This window comes from Dictyostelium discoideum, assembly GCF_000004695.1.
Source record: "Dictyostelium discoideum AX4 chromosome 5 chromosome, whole genome shotgun sequence".
NCBI classification, from domain to species: Eukaryota; Evosea; class Eumycetozoa; order Dictyosteliales; family Dictyosteliaceae; genus Dictyostelium; species Dictyostelium discoideum.
Genome location: NC_007091.3, coordinates 3,654,997 through 3,682,423, shown reverse-complemented (window position 1 = coordinate 3,682,423; position 27,427 = coordinate 3,654,997). Strand labels below are relative to the sequence as shown.

Below are 27,427 nucleotides of genomic sequence, written 5' to 3'. Positions count from 1 at the left end.
ACTATTCTAGATGTTAAAATTTGATTAAATCCATGGATTTAAAAATAAATTTTTTATATTTGGAATTAATTCTATAATATGTTTTTGTTTAGTATAAAATTGAAAAAAGGAATCTTCATTTTTTTTTACAATATACATGTAGGGTTTTAATTTTAATAAAACATGATTAACTAATCTTGGAATATTGCTAATTAAAGAATCTTATTTTATATCATATAAATGTAACGATTTAATACCTTCACATAAAAACCTGGTTTTAATTTTTCATTGAATCCATTCAACAAATTCATTTAATAGCTCTTTTAATTTCCAGTTTTAAAAAAAAAAAAAAAATTAATACACACTTTTTTGTATATTTATTATTGGATAAAACATATTTAAATTAGGTGGGAAAAAAATGAAAAAAGTGAGGGAAAATGGTTTTTATTAATTATAATTGAATTATTTTTTATACATGTTAATTCTTTTATTCAAAATAATTAAAAAATATCAGTTTCAATTCATTTTCTGATAAACAATTTAAAAAAAGAAATTTTAAAATTAATTCGATCTCAAACTAGAAACGTTTAATAGTTTTTTTAATAAATATTTATTTTAATTTTAATCAGATTATAATATTTTTATTGTTTTCTTTTTGTTTTTATTTTTTATTTTTCATGAGTTATGTCTTTGATTTTTTAATTTTTTTTTTATTTATTTATTCTTATTTTTATTTTACTTTAATTTAATTTGTTTTTTTGTATATTTATTTTAAATAAAATTTTTAAAAACAAAAAATTAATTTGAGTGTTTTTTTTTTTGGAATTAAGCATCATTACCTGCGTAATGGATTTTTTTTTTTTTTTTCATTTTAAGGTGATATTTCATTTATTACATGAACAAGTACTATCCTTTGAACAAAAATATATTGGAATTTTAAAATTTAAAAAATAAAAAATAAAAAGATACTTTTGTTTATGATAATATGAAAAAAAAAAAAAAAAAAAAAAATTTTAAAATAACAACAATTCGGTGATTAAAAAAATAAATAATAAAATAATAAAACTGGAAAAAAAAAACTGGAACAAGTTGGGCACAAATGGATTTGTGAGAGTTTTTTGTAATTCTTTTTGGGCTGGCTTTTTTTATATTAAATTAAACTTTATTTTTTGTATCATTAATATTTTTATTTTTTTTTTAATTTAATTTAACACCCTCTGGAATTATACTTTCGAGATAATTGATTTTAAAACGTTCTAATAAGCTAACAGTTGTTGTATTATGAATTGAATCAATTATGAATTCTGGTTTTATATAACTTAAATGTAACAATTTAACTCGTTCTGGTATTATACCTTTGGTTATTTTGATTGAATCCAACACATAAACTAACAGTTGTTACGGTATTAGGAATTGAACCAATTATTAATTCTTGTTTTATATTACCTAAACGTAATAATTTAACACTTTCTGGTATTATACCTTTGGTTAATTTTTGATTGAATCCATCACATAAAGTAACAGTTGTTACAGTATTAGGAATTGAACCAATTATTAATTCTTGTTTTATATCACCTATATCTAACTCTTTAACACATTCTGGTATTATACCTTTGGTTAATTTTTGATTGAATCCATTACATAAAATAACAGTTGTTACAGTATTAGGAATTGAATCAATAATTAATTCTTGTTTTATATCACCTAAACGTAAGAATTTAACACTTTCTGGTATTATACCTTTGGTTAATTTTTGATTGAATCCATTACATAAAGTAACAGTTGTTACAGTATTAGGAATTGAATCAATAATTAATTCTTGTTTTATATTACCTATATACAACTCTTTAACACCTTCAGGTATTATGCTTTTGGTTAATTTTTGATTGAATCCATTATATAAACCAACAGTTGTTACAGTACTAGCAATTGAATCAATAATTAATTCTTGTTTTATATCACCTATATACAACTCTTTAACACTTTCTGGTATTATACCTTTGGTTAATTTTTGATTGAATCCATCAAATAAAGTAACAGTTGTTACAGTATTAGGAATTGAATCAATAATTAATTCTTGTTTTATATCACCTATATGTAACTCTTTAACACTTTATATACAACAATTTAACACCTTCAGGTATTATACCTTTGGTTAATATTTGGTTGAATCCATCAAATAAAATAAGAGTTGTTACAGTATTAGGAATTGAATCAATTATTAATTCTTGTTTTATATCACTTATATACAACTCTTTAACACCTTTTGGAATTAAACCTTTGGTTAATTTTTGATTGAATCCATTATATAAAGTAACAGTTGTTACAGTATTAGGAATTGAATCAATAATTAATTCTTGTTTTATATCACCTAAACGTAACTCTTTAACACTTTCTGGTATTATACCTTTGGTTAATTTTTGATTGAATCCATTACATAAAATAACAGTTTTTACAGTATTAGGAATTGAATCAAAAATTAATTCTTGTTTTATATTACCTAAACGTAACACTTTAACACTTTCTGGTATTATACCTTTGGTTAATTTTTGATCGAATCCATGTAAAAAATTAACAGTTGTTACAGTATTAGGAATTGAACCAATAGTTAATTCTTGTTTTATATCACCTAAATACAAGGATAAAATACCTTCTGGTAATATATTTTGTATTAATTTCTTGTTGAATCCATCTACTAACATTACACTTGATGGTAGTTGGTTTTGTTCTAATTTTGATAAAATATTACAATCATCTTTAAATGCAATAAAATTTATTTCTAAAATTAAAATATTCCTTATCTGTATAAATATAAACCTCTTGAAAATAATCATCTAAATTTTGGTCCCCAAAGTCAGAATAATGTAAATATCATTTACAAAAGCAAAAAATTAATAAATAAAACTTACATATAAAAAACTCATTATTTTTTTAGTCCATTTGTATTTTATATCTTTTATTATTAATAGAAATATAATTATTTTTATTATTATTTAATGTGTAAATTAATTTTAATTTATCTTTAATTTCTCCAATTATTCGTTGATTATAATTAATTGATTGTTGTATTCTTTTAATTTATTTGAATTATTGATATCATTATTATTATTTAAAATTATTAATGATTGTTGATATTGTTTAATTATTTTAATTGTATCTGTATCAATATGAAAATCATTATCATAAAGTTGTTGATTGTTATTTTGAATAATTTGATTTAATTTTTCAATGGTTGTACTATTATTATTATTATTATTACTATTATTATTATTATTATTATTATTATTATTATTATTATTATTATTTTTCATCATTTTTTTTTGTTGTGTTTTGATTTGGAAAATAAAAAAAAAAAAAATTAAAAATACAATAAATTTTATGAAAAAATGAAAAGTTTTTGTAAATATTTTTATTTTTTTATTTTTTTTTTATTTTTTTTTATTTTTTTTTTAATTTTTTTTGTTATCCCAGATTTTAATTTTTTTATTTTTTATTCATCCCTTTTTTATTATATTTTAGTTATTTTATTTAACAACAAACACTGTTCTTTTTCTTTTATTTCTTTAAGTTTATCTTTGTCGAATTCAATGCCAAAACCATCATTTTATGTTTCTTGAAGATCAGCTAACATACAGAGTATTAAAACGATTTTGTTTAAATGATCCAAATTTCCTCGGTATGTTGAAATTATTTTAAAATGATTAATTTTTAAAAAAAAAGTTTTCCACATACACACGGTTGGAGCTTACAAAATTAGGTAAAGATATATCTAGAAAAAAAAATTATAAAATAATAAAAAATAAAAAATTCCAACATATCTCATAAATTGGAAGATATTGTTTCCAATATAAGAGAGTCTAACACAAAAAAAAATAAAAAATAAATAATGTTATTAATTAATTCATTTTATTTTTTACATTTTTTATTTTTTTTTTCTGTTTATAATTTTTTTTTTTTTTTACATTTTGTTTAATTTAGGACTTGGTGTAATTTTACTAAATTATTTAATTTAATTTAATTTAATTTAATTTAATTTAATTTAATTTAATTTTTTTATTTTTTTTTTTTATTTAATTTTAAAAAATCAGTAGTTTTTAATGGAACATATTTTTGTCTAAAAATAGATATTTTTTTTTAAAAATATTTTTTTTTTACATTCAAATTTAGAAATTTCCAGAAAATTTTAAAAAATACGTATTTCATTTTAAAAGTATAGGTATTTTTGTTTTTTTCCTTAAAAAAAAAAAACATATTATTGTAAAAAAGAATATGTATTTTTGGAAAAATAATATTATTTTAAAAATTTACACAAAAATCTTTTGTCTTTATGAACATTTTAAAATCAAAAATTAATTTGAGTGTTTTTTTTTTTTGGAATTAGGCATCATTACCTACGTAATGGATTTTTTTTTTTTTTTTTTTTTTCATTTAAGGTGATATTTCATTTATTATATGAACAAGTACTATCCTTTGAACAAAAATATATTGGAATTTTAAAAAGTAACAGTTGTTACAGTATTAGGAATTGAACCAATTATTAATTCTTGTTTTATATCACCTAAACGTAATAATTTAACACTTTCTGGTATTATACCTTTGGTTAATTTTTGATTGAATCCATCATATAAACCAACAGTTGTTACAGTATTAGGAATTGAACCAATTATTAATTCTTGTTTTATATCACCTATATACAACTCTTTAACACCTTCTGGTATTATGCTTTTGGTTAATTTTTGATTGAATCCATCTAATAAACCAACAGTTGTTACAGTATTAGGGATTGAATCAATTGTTAATTCTTGTTTTATTTTACCTAAACGTAACTCTTTAACACCTTCAGGTATTATACCTTTGGTTAACTTTTGATTGAATCCATCATATAAACCAACAGCTGTTACAGTATTAGGAATTGAACCAATTATTAATTCTTGTTTTATATCACCTAAACGTAACTCTTTAACACTTTCTGGTATTATACCTTTGGTTAATTTTTGATTGAATCCATCACATAAAAAAACAGTTGTTACAGTATTAGGAATTGAATCAATAATTAATTCTTGTTTTATATCAAATATATGCAACTCTTTAACACCTTCAGGTATAATACCTTTGGTTAATTTTTGATTGAATCCATTACATAAAGTAACAGTTGTTACAGTATTAGGAATTGAATCAATAATTAATTCTTGTTTTATATCACCTAACTCTAACTCTTTAACACCTTCTGGTATTATACCTTTGGTTAATTTTTGATTGAATCCATCATATAAACCAACAGTTGTTACAGTATTAGGAATTGAATCAATAATTAATTCTTGTTTTATATCACTTAAAAGTAACTCTTTAACACCTTCTGGTATTATACCTTTGGTTAATTTTTGATTGAATCCATCACTTAAACCAACGGTTGTTACAGTATTAGGAATTGAATCAATTATTAATTCTTGTTTTATATCACATATATACAACTCTTTAACACCTTCAGGTATAATACCTTTGGTTAATTTTTGATTGAATCCATCACATAAAATAACAGTTGTTACAGTATTAGGAATTGAATCAATAATTAATTCTTGTTTTATATCACATATATGCAACACTTTAACACCTTCTGGTATTATACCTTTGGTTAATTTTTGATTGAATCCATCATATAAAACAACAGTTGTTACAGTATTAGGAATTGAATCAATAATTAATTCTTGTTTTATATCACATATATGCAACTCTTTAACACCTTCTGGTATTATACCTTTGGTTAATTTTTGATTGAATCCATTACATAAAACAACAGTTGTTACAGTATTAGGAATTGAATCAATTATTAATTCTTGTTTTATATCACCTAAACGTAACACTTTAACACCTTCTGGTATTATACCTTTGGTTAATTTTTGATTGAAACCATCACATAAACCAACGGTTGTTACAGTATTAGGAATTGAATTAATTATTAATTCTTGTTTTATATCAGCTAAACGTAACTCTTTAACACTTTCTGGTATTATACCTTTGGTTAATTTTTGATTGAATCCATCACATAAACCAACAGTTGTTACAGTATTAGGAATTGAATCAATAATTAATTCTTGTTTTAAATTACCTATATACAACTCTTTAACACTTTCTGGTATTATACCTTTGGTTAATTTTTGATTGAAACCATTACATAAAACAACAGTTGTTACAGTATTAGGAATTGAGTCAATAATTAATTCTTGTTTTATATCACCTAAATACAAGGATAAAATACCTTCTGGTAATATATTTTGTATTAATTTCTGGTTGAATCCATCTAATAACATTACACTTGATGGTAGTTGGTTTTGTTCTAATTTTGATAAAATATTACAATCATCTTTAAATGCCACACCAAGTTTATTTTTAAATTTAAAAGATTCCTTATCTGTATAAATATAAAACTTTCCAAAATCATCGTCTAAATTTGGGTCCCACAGTCAGAATAATGTGAATATCATTTACAAAAACAATAAATTAATAAATAAAGCTTACATTTAAAAAATTCATTATTTTTTTCATTCATTCTTATTTCATATCTTTTATTATTAATAAAAATATTATTATTATTATTATTATTATTATTATTATTATTATTATTATTATTATTATTATTATTATTATTATTTAATGTGTAAATTAATTTTGATTTATCTTTAATTTCTCCAATTATTCGTTGATTATAATTAATTGATTGATTGTTGTATTCTTTTAATTTATTTGAATTATTGATATCATTATTATTATTTAAAATTATTAATGATTGTTGATATTGTTTAATTATTTTAATTAAATCTGCATCATTATTAAAATCATTATCATAAAGTTGTTGATTGTTATTTTGAATAATTTGATTTAATTTTTCAATGGTTGTGCTATAATTGTTATTATTATCATTTTCATTATTATTTATTATTTCTGATAGTATTTGATTATCATGATTTATTGAAGAAGTTAATTCTGTATTTATTAATGTATTATTTTCATAGGTTGTAATTAATTGTTTTTTAATATCTAATTCTATGATTGAAATGATATCATGAATTTTTTTAAATTCTTTATTTAATGAATCATTATTAATATGAAATTGTGATTGAATTTCATTGAATTTATCAGTTGATTCATTTAATATAGTTTGATTGCTATCTATTCTTTCAATTACTTTTTGATATATATTATCTTTAAAATCATTAACTAATGAAATAATATTTGATGTTGTTACAAATTCTAATGGTTCAGTTTTATGACCATGATGTTCACCTTTACTTGATGTACATATAATACAACATGGAATTAATTTACAACCCAAACATAAATATTTTAATTTTTTATTTGGATGAAGTGAACATTTTTTATTATTATTATTATTATTATTATTATTATTATTATTATTATTTTCCATCATTTTTTTTGTTGTGTTTTGATTTGGAAAATAAAAAAAAAAAAAAAAAAAAAAAATTAAAAATAAAATTGTGATATATTTTAAAAAAATACAAAAAAAAAAAAAAAAAAAAAAAAAAAAAAAATTAAAAAAAAAATTAAAAAAAATATCTAGATATAAGAATTTTTTATTTTTTTATTTTTTTCTTTTTTTTTAATTTTTTTTCTTTTTTTAATTCCATTTTAATCGCCACAAAATATTATTACGATTCAAAATAAATGTAGATATGAATTTTAAAGATATTACCTCAATAACAAAAATAAAAATAAAAAAACTTTAATTGATTTTTTAATGGTAAAAATAATGACAAACTATTTAAAATTTGTGAATAATAAAAATTTAGGTGTTAAAAAAAAGGTGTTTTGGAATTTATATGGGAGCGACCAAAAAAAAAAAAAAATTTGTGTTGGAAAGATTTTTTATCTTTTTTTTATTTTTTATTTTTTTATTTTCACTACCATTTCTATAATAAAGACCAATCAGATTTTAATTGTATATTATATATAATATTTTAGCAGTAATGATGCATTAAAGATAGAAGATGGAAAGTGAAAGAAAAAAAAGAAGTATGGTGAAAGTGAAGTTGATGTTTGATGTTTTACTCACATAAATGTTTTTTTGAAAACACAACAATGTATCCTACAATTGTTTTTGAGGTATGTGCACCCATTCTACCAAAAAACACAAACACTAGTAAAAAACTATATTAATATTTTTGGTGCCCAATATAAAAATATTTGGAACCAAGAATGCCCATTTTTAAAAGGAGGCTTGAACCTAATAAATATTAAATAAGGAAACCATACTAATACAAATTAAAAGTTTTATATAGATTAGTTTATGAGTTATTTAAATGAGTGCATTAATTTTTTGAAAAAAAAAAGAAAAAAAAAAAAAAAAAATAATAATAATAGTAATAATATTGTTGTAAAAAAAAAATAATAATAATAGAAATAATCAATAACAACCAACAATAATAATATTAATAAACGTATACAATTGCTTTTTAGCAAATCAATAGCAGGTTTATCATATTGGTACAAATATTAATGGTAGGTAAATGTGCCATTGGTTAAAAAAAAAAAAGCAAAATTTTTTTTTTTTTTTTTAATTTCAAATAATTAATTTAATTAGTTAATTTCACTTTATAAAATATTAAAAAAAAAAAATTAATAAAAAAAAAAAATAATAAAAAAAAATAATATTTAATGACGACTATATGGAATAATAATTTTAATTTGCTAATCTTGACAATGGTTTAGTTCAACCCGATTCATGTTTGATACCAAAAGGAAGGTAGCAAAAGCAAGAATATTATTTACAATTCCAGGTATTCAGAAACGAAAATCAATATCAAACTATTATAGTTGGTGGTGTCCCATCAGTTGGATATAAACAAACCATCTGCAAACATTCCGTCAGCATATTTGTATTTATATAAGAAATTGATTAAATAAAATAATTTTGGTGAAATACAAAAAACAATAAAAAATAATAATTGTTATTTTATAAAACAATTTTTAAAAAAAAAAAAAAAACAAATTATAAACCCAAAAATAGAAATAAATTATATATTTTTATTGTTGTTTTAATAATAGAAAGATTGATCTTTTAAAATAGTTTTTATTTTTTTAATAAATTGTCATAGAATCTTTAAATAATTTATAAAGATCATCATATGTAGCTTGCTTTGGCATTAATTTTGTAACTCTATGTTGAGGAAGTGTTCCTTTTACAAGACTATCAATGTCAGATTCTTTATAACCCAATGCTTGTAAACCATTTGGGACGTTTAATAACTTCATGAGTTTTACTATTTGATTGGATAATAATACACCTGCATCCGATTCAGAAGCATTTGAGATATCAGCACCCATTATCTTTGCTAATAGTAAATGACGTTCAGGATTAGAAGGAGCTGTAAATTTAAAGACTGCAGGTGCTGAAAGAATAACAGATTGTCCATGAGGGATTAAATTTTTTTTTAAACCATAATAACCTTCAGGTTTATAATCTTTAACCATTGAACTTATACTATAACTCATACCATGGCAAGCATGAACTCCTGAATTTCCAAAGCCAAGTCCGGCATATGAAGCAGCCAACATCATTTGAGAACGAGCATAGTCATCATTTGGATTCAATACAAATCTATGAATATTCTTACAAAGCATTTCCAAAGATCTTAATGACCATACATCAGAAACTGGATTTGCGCCTTGATACGATGGTCTTTGATTTGGAGCAAGAGGACGTGGTGATCTTTGATTGAATGGAATTGCAGTAAACGATTCTAATGCATGACACAATTGATCGAAACCAGATGAAATTGCAACATTGGATGGCAATGTTAACAAGTTATCAGGATCTACTAAACCCAATATTGGTTTTAAATGACGACTTGCAATACCAGTTTTTGCAGATAAACCATCACCCAATTTAATATCCAATATACAAACACCGGTTGTTTCAGAAGCAGTACCACATGTGGTGGGAATAGCAATCAATGGTCTTTTTAATGGACCTGGAACAAGTAAGCCTTTTCCAATTGGTGGATTAATGTATGCTAAAAAATCATTATCAGCAGGTGGATAACTATTATAAAGATTTGCAGCTTTGGCAGTATCCATTACTGATCCACCACCAACAGCAACAACACCATCGTATCTACCTTTACCCATTACTGAAATTGCATCTTTAAATGATGTATCGGTTGGTTCAATTGAAACGTCACTGTATATAGTATATTTTATTCCACATTTTTCTAAAGAGTATAAACATTTTGCAACTGCACTTTCTTTATCAGTATCTACCAACTTCAATAAATTATTATCAGTGAAAACAATTACATTTCTACAATTCATATCCAAAAGGTCATATCCAACTTCATATGTTACACCTGAACCAAATCTTATGTTATTTGCACTTGCTTCAAATGCATAATCTGTATTTCCTTTATTTGTTCTATAATTATTATTTTCTGTATTACCAAAATAAACACTATCTATAACTTTACTTGTATCTAATTCAACTTTTCTACCCATTGGAATTGGTTTAGAATTTGAAAATTGTTTAAAAAGTTGTTGTTGTTGTTGTTCATTCTTTTCAGTTGTTAATGATGAAAATGATGAAAAAGTTTGATTCATTACTGAATTTGATTTAAATGATCCATGACAGCCACAGTTCGATGAATGAATATGTATATCTTGTAAGGTATTTTTTACACGATTTGATTTAATAATTTTATCTGCTATTTTAGTTATTATTATGGTCATTTTAATTTTTTTATTTTATTTTTTTATTACAATGTATAACCTTTATTAATACTATTTTAGTTTGTTAATATTATTATTTTTAAAATTTTAAAAAAAAATTATAAAAAAATGAAAATTAAAAAAAAAATATCTAATTGAAAAAAAATCAAAAAATCAAAATATCTTAAAAAAAAATGGGGTAAAAATAATTGTTTTTTTTTTATTTTTTTTTTTTCATATTTTTTAATTTACAATTTTTTTTTTTATTTTAAATAATTTTTTTTTTTATTTTAAATAATTTTTTTTTTTTTTTAAATAATACAACCCAAATTAAATAAAAAAAATTATGTGAGGGTTTTTTGGTGGGAAAAAGGGATAACTAAATGAAATAATCTTAAAATTTTTTTTTTTTTTCCACAATCTTTCAAAAGAGGGTTTAATTTATATTCAATTATATAATATAATATAATATATTATAAATTTTACAACTTAAAAATAAAAAAGATTTTTTTTTTTTTTTTTTTTTTTTTTTTTTTTTTTTTTTTTTTTTTTTTTTTTACTTTTGTTACATCAATTTTATTTATTATTATTATTCTTATTAATCTCATGAATTTTTTATTATTATTAATTCCTTGATTTTATATTTGATGATTATTGAATTTTTTTTTTTTCACGATTCTGAGCCATATTAATTTCATCCCAAAAACAGGTGGTATATGCATGATGAAATTAATATGGCTCATTTTATTATTATTATTATTATTATTATTATTATTATTATTATTATTATTATTATTATTATTATTTTATTTAACTTGATTAACGCTTTATGGAATTATTTTCGATTGGAATCATCTTAAGAGCTAACAATTTTTACATTGGATTTCTCTGGTCTTGAAAATCAATTGACGTCTATTAAATTTTTAAAAAAGAAATTAATTAATATTAAAGCTATTTTTATTTAATTGTCATATAATATCATACCTTAACATAATGGCAATATTAATCTGTCAGGATTTTTACTAACTAAATTTATGTTCATTGTTGTGCTAAAAAAGCCATATTATTTTTTCACCTAAATTTTTTTATATTTTTTTTTTTATATAAATTAAAGTTAACATATAATAAAAAAAGAGAATATCAATTAGAAAAAAAAAAAAATAAAAAAATAAAAAAAAAAATCTTTTATTTTTGTTTAACGAATTTTAATTGGTAGTTAATAATTAGTTTACAATCAAATAATGAAAATTTACTTACTTGGCAAAAAAAAATGGTGGGAAGATGGAATTACAAATCAGCAGTAAAATCTCAAATTTAAACTGAGTGATGGCGGCTGTATAAAATTAAAATAGTCATTTACTACCTCTAATATCAATATTAGAAGAAAAAAAAAAAAAAATAAATAAAATAAAATATTATAAAATAGAATAAAATAATTATGGAGGTGTTAAAATTTAGTCAAAAATGTCATCACAAGGATTTTTATTTTAAATGTTTACTATTTTGACATTTACAGGGACGAAAGAATCAATTAATTTTTTACAACTTTTATAAATATAGACATTATTTAATGTATTAGGAATTGAATCAATAATTAATTCTTGTTTTATATCAAATATATGTAACTCTTTAACCCATTCTGGTATTATACCTTTGGTTAATTTTTGATTGAATCCATCACATAAAATAACAGTTGTTACAGTATTAGGAATTGAATCGATTATTAATTCTTGTTTTGTATTACCCAAACGCAACACTTTAACCCCTTCTGGTATTATACCTTTGGTTAATTTTTGATTGAATCCTTGAAAAAAAGTAACAGTTGTTACAGTATTAGGAATTGAATTAATTATTAGTTCTTGTTTTATATTACCTATATGTAACTCTTTAACACCTTCTGGTATTATACCTTTGGTTAATTTTTGATTGAATCCATCACATAAAGTAATAGTTGTTACAGTATTAGGAATTGAATCAATTATTGATTCTTGTTTTGTATTACCCAAACGCAACTCTTTAACACCTTCTGGTATTATACCTTTGGTTAATTTTTGATTGAATACATCACATAAAATAACAGTTGTTACAGTATTAGGAATTGAATCAATTAATAATTCTTGTTTTATATCTCTTATATACAACTCTTTAACACCTTCTGGTATTATACCTTTGGTTAATTTTTGATTGAATCCATCACACAAAGTAAGAGTTTTTACAGTATAAGGAATTGAATCGATTATTAATTCTTTTTTTGTATCACCCAAACGCAACACTTTAACCCCTTCTGGTATTATACCTTTGGTTAATTTTTGATTGAATCCATAACATAAACTAACAGATGTTACAGTATTAGGAATTGAATCAATTATTAAATCTTGTTTTATATCTCTTATATACAACTCTTTAACACCTTCTGGTATTATACCTTTGGTTAATTTTTGATTGAATCCATTACATAAAGTAACAGTTGTTACAGTATTAGGAATTGAATCAATTATTAATTCTTGTTTTATATCACCTATATACAACACTTTAACACCTTCTGGTATTATACCTTTGGTTAATTTTTGATTGAATCCATCACATAAAATAACAGTTGTTACAGTATTAGGAATTGAATCAATTATTAAATCTTGTTTTATATCTCTTATATACAACTCTTTAACACCTTCTGGTATTATACCTTTGGTTAATTTTTGATTGAATCCACTTAGAAGCAAAACGTTGTTTGGTAATTTCTTTAGTTTTGATAAAATGTTACAATTGTCTTTGAATGCTAAACTTTCAAAATCATCAGTCAAAAAGGATGATTCATCACTCTCTGAATATATATAAAAATTGTGATTCAATACTATAAACAAAGAATTAGTATTTTTTGTTTTATTAGACTTATTAATTTGAGTCTAACTTACTTTTAATGAATTCATTTTTATTATTTGAGTTATTTAACTCATTATTATTATTATTATTATTATTATTATTATTATTATTATTATTATTAATGTTATAATCAATAGCATCATTAGGAATATCACCAAAAGAGTATATCGATTTAAAACTATTTTTAATATTATTAATTGTTTGATTATCGAATTTTAAGATTTGATTATTATATTCTTTTAGTTTTGTTAAATTATTGATATTATTGCTATTTTTTAATATTAATAATGAGTTTTGATATTGTTTAATTAATTCAATAGTATCTGTATCAATTTGATAGTAATCATCATTGTCGTCATTATCTTGTTGATTATTAATTTGTGTAAAATAATTTAATTTATCAATAATTGAATTATTATTATTATTTAAAATTGTTGAAATGATTTTATTATCATTGTCGATTGAAGAAGTTATAATTGTATTTATCAATATATTTTGATCTAAGTTTTTTGATAGTTGTTTTTCGATATCGAATTCAACAAATGAAAGTATATTGTGAATTTGTTTAAATTCATTTTTTAATAAATTATTATTATTATCATTTTGTGATTGAATTTCTTTGAAAGTTTCATTTGATTCTTTTAATAATATTTGATCATTTTCTTTTCTTTCAATTAATTTTGGATAGATATTATCTTTAAATTCATTAATTAATAAATGAATATTTGATGCTGATGATTCAAATGAATCAGTTTTATGACCATGATGTTCACCTTTACGAGACGTACAAAGACTGCAACATGGCATAAATTTACAATTCAAACATAAAAATTCTAAATTTTTATTTGGATGAAGTGTACACCTATTTTGATTATTTATAATTATATCTTCACTTTCTTTCATTTTGTGTGCTATTTTGTTTTGAGTTTAAAAAAAAAAAAAAAAAATTTGATAATTTAATTTTAAAAAAAAATAAAAAAAAAAAAAAAAAAAATAAAAATAGGTGTTATTTTGATAACTTAAAATTTTAAAAAAAATAAAAATAAAAATAAAAAAAATTCTTTTTTGTAATATCACCACTTCATATCCTTAAAATTCTTATGTGGCATTAATTATTTACTACCTTTAGTATCAATATTGGAACAAAAAAAACAAAATAAAATAAAATAAAATATTATATGTTAAAATTTACTCAAAAATATGTCCACAAGGATTTTTATTTTAAATGTTTACTATTTTGACATTTACAGGGACGAAAGAATCAAGTAATTTTTTACAACTTTTATAAATATAGACATTGAGCCAATCATCAAATCTTGTTTTATATCACATATATACAACTCTTTAACACTTTCTGGTATTATACCTTTGGTTAATTTTTGATTGAATCCATCTAATAACCTAACAGTTGTTACAGTATTAGGAATTGAGCCAATAATTAATTCTTGTTTAATATCACCTATATGTAACTCTTTAAACCGTTCTGGTATTATACATTTGGTTAATTCTTGATTGAATCCATTACATAAACAAACAGTTGATACAGTAATAGGAATTGAACTAATTATTAAATCTTGTTTTATGTCACTTAAACGTAACTCTTTAACACCTTCTGGTATTATACCTTTGGTTAATTTTTGATTGAATCCATCACATAAATTAACAGTTGTTACAGTATTAAGAATTGAATCAATTATTAATTTTTGTTTTATATTACGTAAACGTAACAATTTAACACCTTCTGGTATTATACCTTTGGTTAATTTTTGATTGAATCCATGTCTTAAACTAACAGTTGTTACAGTATTAGGAATTGAATCAATAATTAAATCTTGTTCTATACTACCTATATACAAATCTTTAACACCTTTTGGTTTTATACCTTTGGTTAATTTTTGATTGAATCCATCCCATAAACTAACAGTTGTTACACTATTAGGAATAAAAGGTGCATTTCATGCTTTTAATTTTTATTTAATTATTTTAGAAAAAATGAACTAATGAAAGTTATAAATTAGAAAATTGAAATTATATATTAATTAATCGCAGAGGGGGAGATTTATAAATCTATGTAATCTTGTTTTTTTCGAGTTGTTAGTAATTTATATTATGTACAATTGTGATAATAGCAAACATTATATTTTATCATTAATATTGTTTATTATTATTATTATTATTATTATTATTATTATTATTATTAATATTTGTTTATTTATGTACATTGGGTTGGTATTAGTTGGTTTTAGATATCATTATTAGTTTTGTTTATTAAATGGTGCTGTGACCATGAGTTAAGTAAGTGAAGTACCTGTAATAGCGAGTCTTGGAATTTTTTTTGAAAGTCATTCCCTTTCAGTATTTGATAACGGTAATTGATTAACACATTCTTTGAGTGTTTTAATTGGGTGTGTAATGTTATTAATGGTATGAGTTGTACTAGTTGAGATGATTGATCCAAATGCGCCAGTGATTATTGATAACAATTTGTACATCGAATGATTTATCATTTTCATCTTTATAGAGGTTTTTGAAATAATTGATAAAATAGTTGTATTTATCAATTTTCTCATATTGCCTTTTGATGATATTTCTATCATATGGAACACATACATCTATAACTCTAATCAGTTTTGCAACATAATCAAAGACTACTATATCTGGTTTATTATTAATTGAGGTACTATTTTTGAAATTCATATCTACATTTATTTTGACTTTTGTTACTGTTACACCATTTGAATTGGTTTCTGTATATTTAATTTCTGGTTCAAGTAAATTGGTAACTTTTGGAATTTGGTATCTATTAATCAATGTTTTGACGATTTCTTTCACTATACCATCATGTCTCGGTATTACTCCAGATTTGTACAAGGATGCACAATCACTTACTAAATGTTCAATTGACTCTTCAGCTGTTGAACATAAACGGCATCTTCTATCACCTGCAAAAGTGGCGTTTTGATGTACCAAGGATATTCTATTCTTCATTAAAGAAAGAGTAGCATTCCAAACTGTTGCTTCAACTTGCTTTGGAATATGTCTCCATCCATTTAAACAGTGAACCCAATCTTTATGATTTTCTCTCCAAATCCTCTTCTTTGCAATACCAACTTCTTCATCCTTACAGTATTAGGAATTGAACCAATTATTAATTCTTGTTTTATATCACATATATACAACTCTTTAACACCTTCTGGTATTATGCCTTTGGTTAATTTTTGATTGAATCCATTTAGAAGCAAAGCTTTATTTGATACTGTATTTAATTTTGATAAGTAGTTACAATTGTCTTTGAATGCTAAACTCTGAGAATCAATAGGATTTATAGAAGATTCATTATTCTCTGAATATATATAAAAAAGGTGATTAAATTCTAAATAATGAGTTAGTAATTATTTAATGAAACGTGTTTTTTCAGTGAAACTTACTTTGAATGAATTTTTCATTGGATGATTCAATATTAATATTATAATTATTATTATCATTATTATTATTATTATTATTTGTATTATTAATAGTGATTGTTGATATTGTTGAATTAATTCAATTGTAATATCATGGGTTTATTGGTGATCATTCATTGGCTGATTCAATATTATTATTATTATTATTATTATTATTATTATTATTATTATTATTATTATTATTATTATTATTATTATTATTATTATTATTATTATTATTATTATTATTATTATTATTATTATTATTATTATTATTATTATTATTTAAAATTGTTGAAATTATTTTATTATCATTTTCGATTGAAGAAGTAATAATTTTATTTTTAAATGAATTGTTTTCTAAATTTGTTGATAGTTGTTTTTCGAAATCTAATTCAAGAAATGAAACTCTAGCATGTATTTTTTTAAATTCATTTTTTAATAAATTAATATCATTATCATATTGTGATTGAATTTTTTCAAAAGTATCATTTGACTCTTTTAATATTATATGATCATTTTGAATCCTTTCTATTAATTCTTGATAAAAATTATCTTTAAAAGTATTATTTAAAAAAAGAATATTTGATATTGTTATAGATTCCAATGGATCAGTTTTATGACCATGATGTACATATAATACAACATGGAATTAATTTACAATCAAAACATAAAAGTTTTAATTTATTATTTGGATGAAGTACACATTTATTATTATTATTTTCTATCATTTTATGTGTTGGGTTTTGGTTTGAAAAATAAAAAATAAAAAAAAAAAAATAAAAAAAAAATAATCATAATAAAAAATTGATAAAAACATTCAAATTGGACACCCAAAAAAATAAAATTTTTGATTTAAAAAATAAAATAAAAAATTCAAAAAATAGAATGATCACATTCATTTTTTTTAATTTTTATATCATTTTGTGTATTTTTGTGTGCTCTATTTATCTATACTTAATTAATTTTAAGAATTAATAAATTTAAATTATTGTTTGAAAAAAAAAAAAAAAAATGAAAAATAAAATGAAAATTAAAATGAAAAAAAAAAATGAATATTAATTAATTTTAAAAAAAAAAAAAATTAAAATCATTTTTTTTAATTATTTTTTTTTTTTTTTTTTTTTAATTTGGTCAGCTAATCTGCATCATTTATCTGTTTTAAAAAAATTTTATTTTCTTTTTAGATGGATTGTTTTCATTTTTTATTTATTATTGTATAAAAATTCATTCCCAAATATTTCTATTAAAATTATTAATTCTTCTGCAATTGATGTACTAAAAAAAAAAAAAAAATATTATTTTTAATTTACTATAAATAGAAATTTTTTTTTTTTTTTTATATATAATTTTAATTTAAATTATTTTGGTTTTTTAGTTTAGTTAAATAATATTATTTAAACTAAAATAAAATTATGAAAGTGTTTTTTTTTTTTTGGAATTAGGCATATCATATCCTAAATGTAATAATTTTAAATATAATTTTTTTTTTTTTTTTTTTTACAATCTCAACAGAGGGTTTGTTTTTTTTATACTTACAAATTTTTTTTGTAACAAGTATTAATTTTAATTTATTTAAATTTTTTTTTTTTTAATTTTAAAATAAAACCATCTTTATTAATTTAAAACTATTTTCATATATTTTTATAAACAAAAACTGTATATATCAATATAAAAAAAAAGGCCAATAGTTTTCTAAAAAAAAATACAAAAATAAAAAATATATATTTGATATGTAGGATTTTTAAATTTTTACATTTAACTTTTTGTATTTTCAATAATCTAGTTTGCTCATCATTTTTAGTGTGGGCTTGATCCCTTAACAGAAAATTTGAAAAATTTGGACCATAAAAATGTTAAAAAATTAAATTAAAAATTTTTTGACCCACTCAATTTTCCCACTAAATATTTTTTAAATAACAATAATAAAATTTTAATCTCTCTCTTAATAATAAAAGAAATTTTCATCTTGTAAACACTAACTACATCATAAAAAAACAAAATTAATTAAAAAAAATAAAAATTGTTTTGATCTTTTTTTTTCTTTTTTTTTTTTTTTCTTTTAAAACCAAAAAGGTATAGTGTGGGATATTTATTTGTTAATTTTTTATTTTTATCTATTTTTTTTTAAATAAAAATATAAATCAAAAAAATAAAATAAAAAAATCGTATTTTTGAGTGGTTAGTACTTTTAATCATTTAAATTTTTTTTTTTTTTTTTTTTTTTTGTTTGTGCCAAATAACAATTTCATTTATTCAAATAATTAGTAATTACCAAAAAGTTTTTTTTTTTTTTTATATTTTTAATATATTTTTTTTTTATAAAAATTACATTTACTATTATTATTACTAAAAAAAAAAAAATATTTATTATTAATTTTAAAAATAATATATAATAACAATATTATAAAAAAAACAAAAAACAATCAATCAATTTTATTTATTTATTTTTGCTACTATTTTATTTATTTTTGTTTTATTTTATTTTATTTTTTTTTTTGATTAAAAAAAAAAAAAAAAAAAAAAAAAAAAAAAAAAAAAAAATTCGTTTCCTAATTTAAAACAAATAATAAACAGTTAATTATTTTTTTTATTAATCTTTTTTTTTTTTTTTTATTATTTTTTTTTTATTTTTTTATTTTTTTTTTTTTAATCAAAATAATATATAAAAAAAAAAAAAAAAAATTTTATGGAATTGAATGAATTAAACAAAATACCAATTTCAAAATTATCATATTCACAATCACGTTCACATAATTCTATAATTAAAACTTTATCAAATAATCAAAATATAAATAATAATAATTTTTTTAATAATAATAATAATATTAATAATAATAATAATAATCAAGATTTAACAAAAATGTATGGGAATAGTTATGATCAACAAGATTCAAATCATAATGGATATTTTCAAGAGATCCCAATTGGATTAAGCTATCCAACACCAACAGGATCAACACCAGGTAATAATAACAATAATAACAATAATAATAATAGTAATAGTGGTAATAATAATCAAATTAATTCATTAGAGAGTGATAGTGAACCAAATGGAGCAAATATAAAACCATCATATTCAGTTAATGCATATCCAAATAATTTTGTTCAACCATATTACCAAACAGATAAAATATTTGTAATTAATGGTATGGGTAATCCAACTGCTGCAGGTGGAAATTTAAGTAATTTAAAGTATAGTAAATTCGCACAAATTTCAGAGAATTTTACATTTATTTTAAGAATGTTAGTGTTTCCAATGATTGCTGTGTTTTTTAGTGTACTCTTACCATTATCAAAACCATATGGTGGATTTCTATTGGGTTGGGAATATACAATAATGTATATACCTGTTATAACATGTTTTATTTCATTTTTTATTGTTGGATGGGCTCAAATATTTTGTAAAGGTATTAAAAGTTGGTTATTACCAATGGCAATTCATATCTTGTTGGTTAGTGTAACATTTTCATGTATAACGCAATATAGTGAAAGTTATCCACCACCAGTAGTAATTGGAGTTTCCTATGGTATGAGTGCATCAGTCCTACCGGCATTATTATATTTAAAATCAGCGGAAAGATTCAATTGGGGATTCTTTATTGATTTCTTACATTTCATGTTATTTATGGTGATTGTAATTGCAACTATATTCCTATGTGTTACATTTGTAATATTCTTTTCATTAATTGAAGCTCAAACTTTGGTGATGTTAGTATTCTTTTTCAAAGTGTTTATGTGTAATCAAGCATTACTTTGGATCACTCGTAAATATTGTCCAGTAAATCAACATAATATTATCACCTATTGGACTGAATCAATCTCGGAAATGACATTTTGTTGGGCATTTAGTAGATTTACAAAAATCAATTTCCTAGTTTTAATACTCTTAAGAGTGGTTGTAATGTTTCGTTATCTTTTCTTCCTTTCAGATAAATATTGGAATCTAAGAACTCAAGTTAAAGATCATCATGATAGAACTAGACAAAATAGTTGGATTTCAACTGTAAATAGTTTTGAAAAACCATATTATACAATTTTAGGTCAACTTTTCCCAATTGAAATGGAAAGAAATGAACATATGACTAGAGTTGTTGATAGAGTTTTATATACATTTATAAGGTAAATAATTATAAAAACAAAAAATATATAATATAAATATAAATATATTAATTCAAACTTTTTTTATTATTAATTTTTTTGTATTTAAATATAGTTATTGTTCTGTACCATTAATTTATATTTTATTTGCAGTTTGTTTGAGGTTTTCATATAATGCAAAATTTTATCCATTTGATATTTCGATTGAAGCATTTATGTTGGATGTGATTTATGCATTCTTTTCAAGTTTCCTAAGTTATATGATATTTTTAGTTATTCGTTATCTCTTTCAAGTTAAATACGATATTTCTTTACTTAATCATCCAATTCAAATATTTAGAAAAAATACAAATTTATTAATGTTTTCAAATTTTAATGCATTTATTATTCCAATAACATTTGTACTTATGCATAATAATGTTTATTATTTAGTTAACACTGGTGAAAGTTTATATTATAATTAATTAAAATAAAATTAAAATTTTAAAAAAATTATTATTATTATTTTTATTACAATTATTACTATTATTATTATAAATATTATTATTGTTTTATATTATCATTATAATTTATGTTTTTTTTTTTTTTTTTTTTTTTTAATTTTTAGTTATAAATATGTTTATATCCATTCTATTACTGGGGTGCTGGTGTTAAAAATTTAATGGTAAACATATGGCATGAAATATAAACATCTTATCATTTTTGAAATTCCTTTTATGAAATGTTGGTATTTGTTTTGTGAATTACTTTACTGTTTTTCACCTGGCTTGAGAGCCTTTTTTTGAAAAAAAAAAAAAAAAAAAAAAAAAAAAAAATTTAAAAAAATATATATATAGATGCTCAAACCAAAATAAAAATAGGTGAAACTTGCATGAATCAATAGCAAATTTCTCAGAGAACAAAAATAAGATAGATTTAAAAAAAGAAAATTAAATAAAAAGATATGATCCGACCGAGGATCGAACTCGAGACCTGTTGCGTGTAAAGCAACCGTGATAACCGACTACACCATCCGACCATATTAACTATCGAATTTTAATGGTTTGCCAGAATCGCTTCTTTAAGGTCGTAAGTTCGATTCTCAGTACCCACTTCAGTCTTCTGGGTGCATTATCCCTTACATTAATAATAATAAAGAAATTATATGCCTAAAAAAGTATTAAATAAAAATATATTTAAATTTTAATATCAAGAGAATTTAAATTCCTAAATAAATAATTACAGATCAATTTACCACTTTCGTTACATTTACTTTCATATATATTGAATGGTGGTGGAATAAATGCATTTGCATTTGATCCATCAAATCCAAGTGTTGTAAAAATGTTAAAATGCGATACATATATGGAAGATTTACCTGGTGTTAAAGACACTTCACTTGGTTTTATTAGTTTCGTCGGAGAGATTAAATCACGTAAAAACTGTAATTGCAATAGTTTCTTTAGATGATTCATATCTAAATATGAGTCAAGATTTTCGTAAATGGTTTAAAGGATACGGTATCTCCCTATCATATAGAGGTTCTAATGCATTAGTTTTACAATCAAATGGTTTGGCACTTAATAAAATTGCAAGAACTTCTTGAACTATTGAAGGATCAAGTTCCGTTTTAGAGTCTGTTATTGTTTCATATTAAAAAATTAAAAATAAATTTTTTTTTGAATTGGATAACGCAATTATAAAAAAATTAAATATAAATAAAACGTTTTTTTTTAAAAAATTTTGGTTAGTTTGATTTGAAAGATTTAAAGAAAATTAATAAAAAACATAAGATATTTAGCTTCATTTTGTATTAGGAGTAAGAGTTTTAAATTTAAAAATTAATAGAGTGTGAATTATTTTTTATAATCTGATAAAGTACTACAATCTTCTAATTTTTTACAAGCAAAAATAAATATTTTTTAATCTGATAGAATAAACATGTTCCATTTAAATATATTTGTATTAAAATTAAATCAAATAATAAATTAAATCCAGTTTAGGTTTTTTTCCAGTGTATTTTTAATTAGTTTAATATTAAACATATGGAGTAAAATTTAAACATTACCTTTTGTATATTTGGAGAATGTTTTGATTATTTAACTGTAAATATAACCTTTAATTGTGTCGATTGAAATCCCTTCTTTGGAATATTTGTATCTGTTTTGTGAATTTAGATTGTTTTTAAAGTAATATTATTTGGAAAAAAAAAAAAAAAATTTTAAAAAAAAAAAAAAAAATTGTTTGTGATAATTGCTCAAATGACATCCAAAATCGATGAAACTTGCGTGAATCGATAGAAAATTTTCTCAGAGAACAAAAATAAGATAGATTGAGGAAAAAAGAATAATAAATTAAAAAGATATGATCCGACCGAGGATCGAACTCGAGACCTGTTGCGTGTAAAGCAACCGTGATAACCGACTACACCATCCGACCATATGGACCAATGAATTTTAATGGTTTGTCAGATTCGCTAATTTAAGATCGTGAGTTCGATTCTCAGTACCAACTTCAGTCTTCCGAGTGTATTATCCCCTACATTAATAATAATAAAGAAATTATATGCTTAAAAAGTATTAAATAAAAATATATTTAAATTTATAAATATTAAGAGAATTTAAATTCCTAAATAAATTATTAAACATTACAATTGACCACTTTCGTTACATTTACTTTCGTTACGTTGCATTGCTTTAGTTACAATTTTACATATTTTAAAAAGCTGAGTAGCAACAACATATGGACAATGACATCCCACACATTTGAACCTACTCTGGCAATACGAACTCAAAGCACTACCAAAAGCCTTCAACAAGCCATGCTCCTTTTGTGATCAAAAGGAAACCTCAAATCATATCTTACTTGGATAAAAAATACAATATAATCAAACCAAACTGTTCCAAAAAAAAAAAAAAATCACCATGTCCAAAATCTCCAAAAAAAAAAAAATAAAAAAAAAACAAAAATGTCAATTTCCAGAAGTTAAAATAACAAAAAAAAATTAGAAATTGAAATAAAATATTGAATTAAATAATTTTTTTTTATTTTTTTATTTTTTTATTTTTTTTATTTATTAAAATTCTATAATTTTAAAAAAAAAAAAAAAAAAAAAAAAAAAAATTTTTTTAAAAGTATATATATTTTGGGAAAAAAAAATTATTATAATTAACCAAGATATTTTGAAACGTAAACACCATCTAATTCATAACCTAATTTTCTATAATAATGACGAGTACCAACACCAGCGATAACTGCCAATTTAATTGAACCATGTTCTTCTCTTGCAATTCTTTCAGCTTCTTCCATTAATAAAGTACCATAACCTTGATGTTGAAATTTAGTTGGATCACGATTATGAATACCAACTACACTACCATAAACGTGTAATTCTCTAACGATTGAACAATTTTCCTTTAACTCTGGTCTAAAAGAAGTTTCTGAACATTTTCTAAGACGAAGTAAACCAATGAGAATATCTTGTTTTGGATCTTCAAAACTTAAAAATGTTTCCCAACCACCATTGGCAACGTAATCACGACGAATTAATTCGACTTGATCTGGTTTAATTTTATGATGTACCTCTTGAATACCAACTTCACGAGTACGAACATCTCTACATTTTGTACCAAAATCTTTCATACGAGCAAGACAAAGTTCACGTAAATTACCATACTCGACACCACTTGTAACCAATGGCATTGGAATATCTCTTTGAATACGATAGATACGAGTCCAAGGTGGTACCAAAGCCAATACCTTTGCGATTAAATCCACCAAAGAATCGGGTGAATAATTTTTATAGGTTCCAGTTTTCCAAAGTTCATAAAGACCTGTACCACGAATTACCAAAGTTGGATAGATTTTCAAACCGTCAGCTCTAAATGCTGGATTCTCAAAAAACTCCATAAAACCATAGATATCTCTCTCCATACCCATATTTGGTAAATCTGGCATCATATGTGCAACCACTTTGAAACCACTATCCTTTGCCAATTGAAATGACTCCAATACGGCACGCACTGTATGACCACGATTTGTATCACGTGCAATATCTTCGAAAACACTTTGTACACCAATCTCCAAACGTGTACAACCATAGGTTAACATATTACTAAGATGAAGTTTTAAACAATGATCTGGACGTGTTTCAATTGTAATACCAACACATTTAACATTACTTTGCTCTGAATATTTAACTGCTTCTGCAACATTATTTGATGTATGACCCGATAAGGCATCATGTAAATTACGAATGAAATAATCCCTATAATCTGATGGTAATGACATAAATGTGCCACCCATAATAATGAATTCTACCTTTTCAACATTATGTCCTAAACGTTTTAATTGATCAATACGATGACGTGTTTGTAAAAATGGATTATAACGTGCTCTAATTGCTCTCATTGATGTTGGTTCATAACCTGTATATGATTGTGTTGAATATTCAAAATCTGAATCTGGTCCACCTATTTATTTTTATTATTTTTATTTATTATTAGTTTCTTTTTTCTTTTTTTTTTTTTTTTTTTATTATTATTAAAAAACTTACCTGGACAATATACACAAATATTACCAGTCATTGCTAAATGTGGGCAACGATGTGGTTTACACATAACTGCAACAACTGCAATACCTGATGCTGTTCTAACTGGTTTTGCTTTTAATAATGGTAATAATGTATTTTTATATGATTCTGGAATTGCTGATATAATATCAACAGATTTTGGTTGATCTGATAATGAATTCTTTGCTGCTAATTCTGTTTTAATCTTTAATAAATTCACTTTTTTACCTTCTTTATAAGCATTAATTAATGCATTTACAATTTCACCAACAGTTTTTGTAAATTGTGGTGTATTTTTACCATCTTTTTTTTAATTTTAAAAATTGAAATTTTAATATGTTAATTGGATAATAAAAAAAAAAAAAAAAAAAAAATTTAAAAAAAAGACTTACAAACTGGTTTAGCGCCTGCTTTTTTTGAAACAGGTCTTGGGTCATTCATTAATGACATTTTTTTTTTTTTTTTATATATACAATTACTATTTATTTATAAATATAATATTATTTATAAAAAAAAAAGTTGAAAATAAAAAAAAAAAAAAAAAAAAAAAAAATTTTGAATTTTTCGATTTTTTTTTTTTTTTTTTCCTTTTTTTAATTTAAATTTTAATTAAAAAAAAAAAAATTTTTATTTTTGGGTTTTTTTTAGTAAAAATTTAAGAATAAAACCCTGCCCTTATTTTGACCAATTAATTTCCTTTTTTTTTTTTTTATAAACCTTTTTTTAATAAATATCCTTATTTTTATTTTTAATTTTTTTAATTTTTTTTTTTTTTCAATTTTTTTTTTTTTTTTTTTTTTTTTCTATTTTGATTATCTTTTAAAGTACTAATTTATTATTATTGAAAAAAAATATAAATAATAATATAAATAATAATATTATTATTTTTTTAATAAATTAGATACTTTTTTTTTTTTATTTTTTATTTTTTTTTTATTTTTTTTATTTTTTTTTTATTTTGAAAATTTCTTTTTTTTTTTTTATTTTTTTTTTTTTGAAAATTTTTATTTTATCATTTTTGTGTTTTCATCTTTAAACAATTTATATATATATATTTTTTTTTTTTATTTAAAAATTAATTTAGAATGGGTAAAAAGAAAAGATCAACACAAGAAAAACCCTATTGTTGGTATTGTGAGAGAGTATTTGAAGATGAAAAGATTTTAATTCAACATCAAAAAGCAAAACATTTTAAATGTAATCATTGTAATAGAAAATTAGCAAGTGCAAGTGGTATGGTAGTTCATGTTCAAACTGTACATAAAGAAATTTTAACTAAAGTACCAAATGCAAAACCTGGTAGAGATTCACCAGAATATGAAATTTATGGTATGGAAGGTATACCTGATGAAGAAGAAGATGATAATAATAATAACAATAACAATAATAACAATAAAAAAGCTAGATTTGATAATAATAATAACAATATGAATAATATGAATAATATGAATAATCAACAATATCAACAACAACAACAGCAATATGGTGGTCATATGAATCAGAATAGTGGATATAATGGATATAATAGTGGATATGGGGGAGGAGGTGGTGGTGGTTTAATAATCAACCACCTCTACTATGTATGCCACCACAACATTTTCAACCACATCACCAACCACACCACCAACCACATCATCAACCACCATATCATGGCCCACCATCACAAATGTATCATAAAATGCCTCCAAATAGTGGTGGTTGGCCACCAAATACCAACAATGGTTGGCCACCAAATCATTTTAATGGTGGTGGTGGTGAA

General features: G+C 21.8%; 9 protein-coding genes, 2 non-coding genes and 1 pseudogene across 11 annotated transcripts; 2 read left to right on the top strand and 10 right to left on the bottom strand.

The window, feature by feature from the left end:
* Positions 1–992: 992 nt before the first annotated feature.
* On the bottom strand, positions 993–3,293 carry DDB_G0290119 (annotated as a pseudogene; the record flags this gene model as incomplete).
* A 1,179-nt stretch (positions 3,294–4,472) lies between these two features.
* DDB_G0290113 (FNIP repeat-containing protein) lies at positions 4,473–7,405 on the bottom strand (the record flags this gene model as incomplete). The annotated part of the gene is made up of 2 exons (XM_630798.3): positions 4,473–6,388; positions 6,496–7,405. 2 exons carry the CDS (start codon positions 7,403–7,405, stop codon positions 4,473–4,475), a joined length of 2,826 nt encoding a protein of 941 aa, XP_635890.3.
* Positions 7,406–9,072: 1,667 nt separating this feature from the next.
* adhfe1 (iron-containing alcohol dehydrogenase) lies at positions 9,073–10,716 on the bottom strand (the record flags this gene model as incomplete). Its single annotated transcript, XM_630797.1, has 1 exon — positions 9,073–10,716. One exon carries the CDS (start codon positions 10,714–10,716, stop codon positions 9,073–9,075), a length of 1,644 nt encoding a protein of 547 aa, XP_635889.1.
* A 1,466-nt stretch (positions 10,717–12,182) lies between these two features.
* Positions 12,183–12,749, bottom strand: DDB_G0290115 (hypothetical protein; the record flags this gene model as incomplete). The annotated part of the gene is made up of 1 exon (XM_630796.1): positions 12,183–12,749. A coding segment is annotated over one exon (567 nt), but the record flags the coding sequence as incomplete, so codon positions are not given.
* An 8-nt stretch (positions 12,750–12,757) lies between these two features.
* Positions 12,758–14,478, bottom strand: DDB_G0290109 (hypothetical protein; the record flags this gene model as incomplete). The annotated part of the gene is made up of 2 exons (XM_630804.1): positions 12,758–13,546; positions 13,608–14,478. Coding segments are annotated over 2 exons (1,660 nt in total), but the record flags the coding sequence as incomplete, so codon positions are not given.
* Positions 14,479–14,819: 341 nt separating this feature from the next.
* On the bottom strand, positions 14,820–17,021 carry DDB_G0290101 (hypothetical protein; the record flags this gene model as incomplete). Its single annotated transcript, XM_630803.1, has 5 exons — positions 14,820–15,507; positions 15,943–16,088; positions 16,186–16,602; positions 16,701–16,916; positions 17,004–17,021. 5 exons carry the CDS (start codon positions 17,019–17,021, stop codon positions 14,820–14,822), a joined length of 1,485 nt encoding a protein of 494 aa, XP_635895.1.
* A 127-nt stretch (positions 17,022–17,148) lies between these two features.
* Positions 17,149–17,749, bottom strand: DDB_G0290099 (hypothetical protein; the record flags this gene model as incomplete). The annotated part of the gene is made up of 2 exons (XM_630802.1): positions 17,149–17,573; positions 17,680–17,749. The coding sequence occupies 2 exons, from the start codon at positions 17,747–17,749 to the stop codon at positions 17,149–17,151; spliced, it is 495 nt and encodes a 164-aa protein (XP_635894.1).
* Positions 17,750–19,707: 1,958 nt separating this feature from the next.
* Positions 19,708–21,583, top strand: DDB_G0290107 (hypothetical protein; the record flags this gene model as incomplete). The annotated part of the gene is made up of 2 exons (XM_630801.1): positions 19,708–21,140; positions 21,235–21,583. The coding sequence occupies 2 exons, from the start codon at positions 19,708–19,710 to the stop codon at positions 21,581–21,583; spliced, it is 1,782 nt and encodes a 593-aa protein (XP_635893.1).
* A 480-nt stretch (positions 21,584–22,063) lies between these two features.
* On the bottom strand, positions 22,064–22,137 carry tRNA-Val-UAC-5. The gene has a single exon. It is a non-coding gene; the product is annotated as a tRNA-Val (tRNA).
* Positions 22,138–23,463: 1,326 nt separating this feature from the next.
* Positions 23,464–23,537, bottom strand: tRNA-Val-UAC-4. Its single transcript has one exon. It is a non-coding gene; the product is annotated as a tRNA-Val (tRNA).
* Positions 23,538–24,266: 729 nt separating this feature from the next.
* elp3 (elongation protein 3) lies at positions 24,267–26,118 on the bottom strand (the record flags this gene model as incomplete). The annotated part of the gene is made up of 3 exons (XM_001134514.1): positions 24,267–25,570; positions 25,654–25,971; positions 26,061–26,118. 3 exons carry the CDS (start codon positions 26,116–26,118, stop codon positions 24,267–24,269), a joined length of 1,680 nt encoding a protein of 559 aa, XP_001134514.1.
* A 635-nt stretch (positions 26,119–26,753) lies between these two features.
* DDB_G0290105 (C2H2-type zinc finger-containing protein) lies at positions 26,754–27,427 on the top strand (the record flags this gene model as incomplete). The annotated part of the gene is made up of 1 exon (XM_630799.2): positions 26,754–27,427. A coding segment is annotated over one exon (674 nt), but the record flags the coding sequence as incomplete, so codon positions are not given.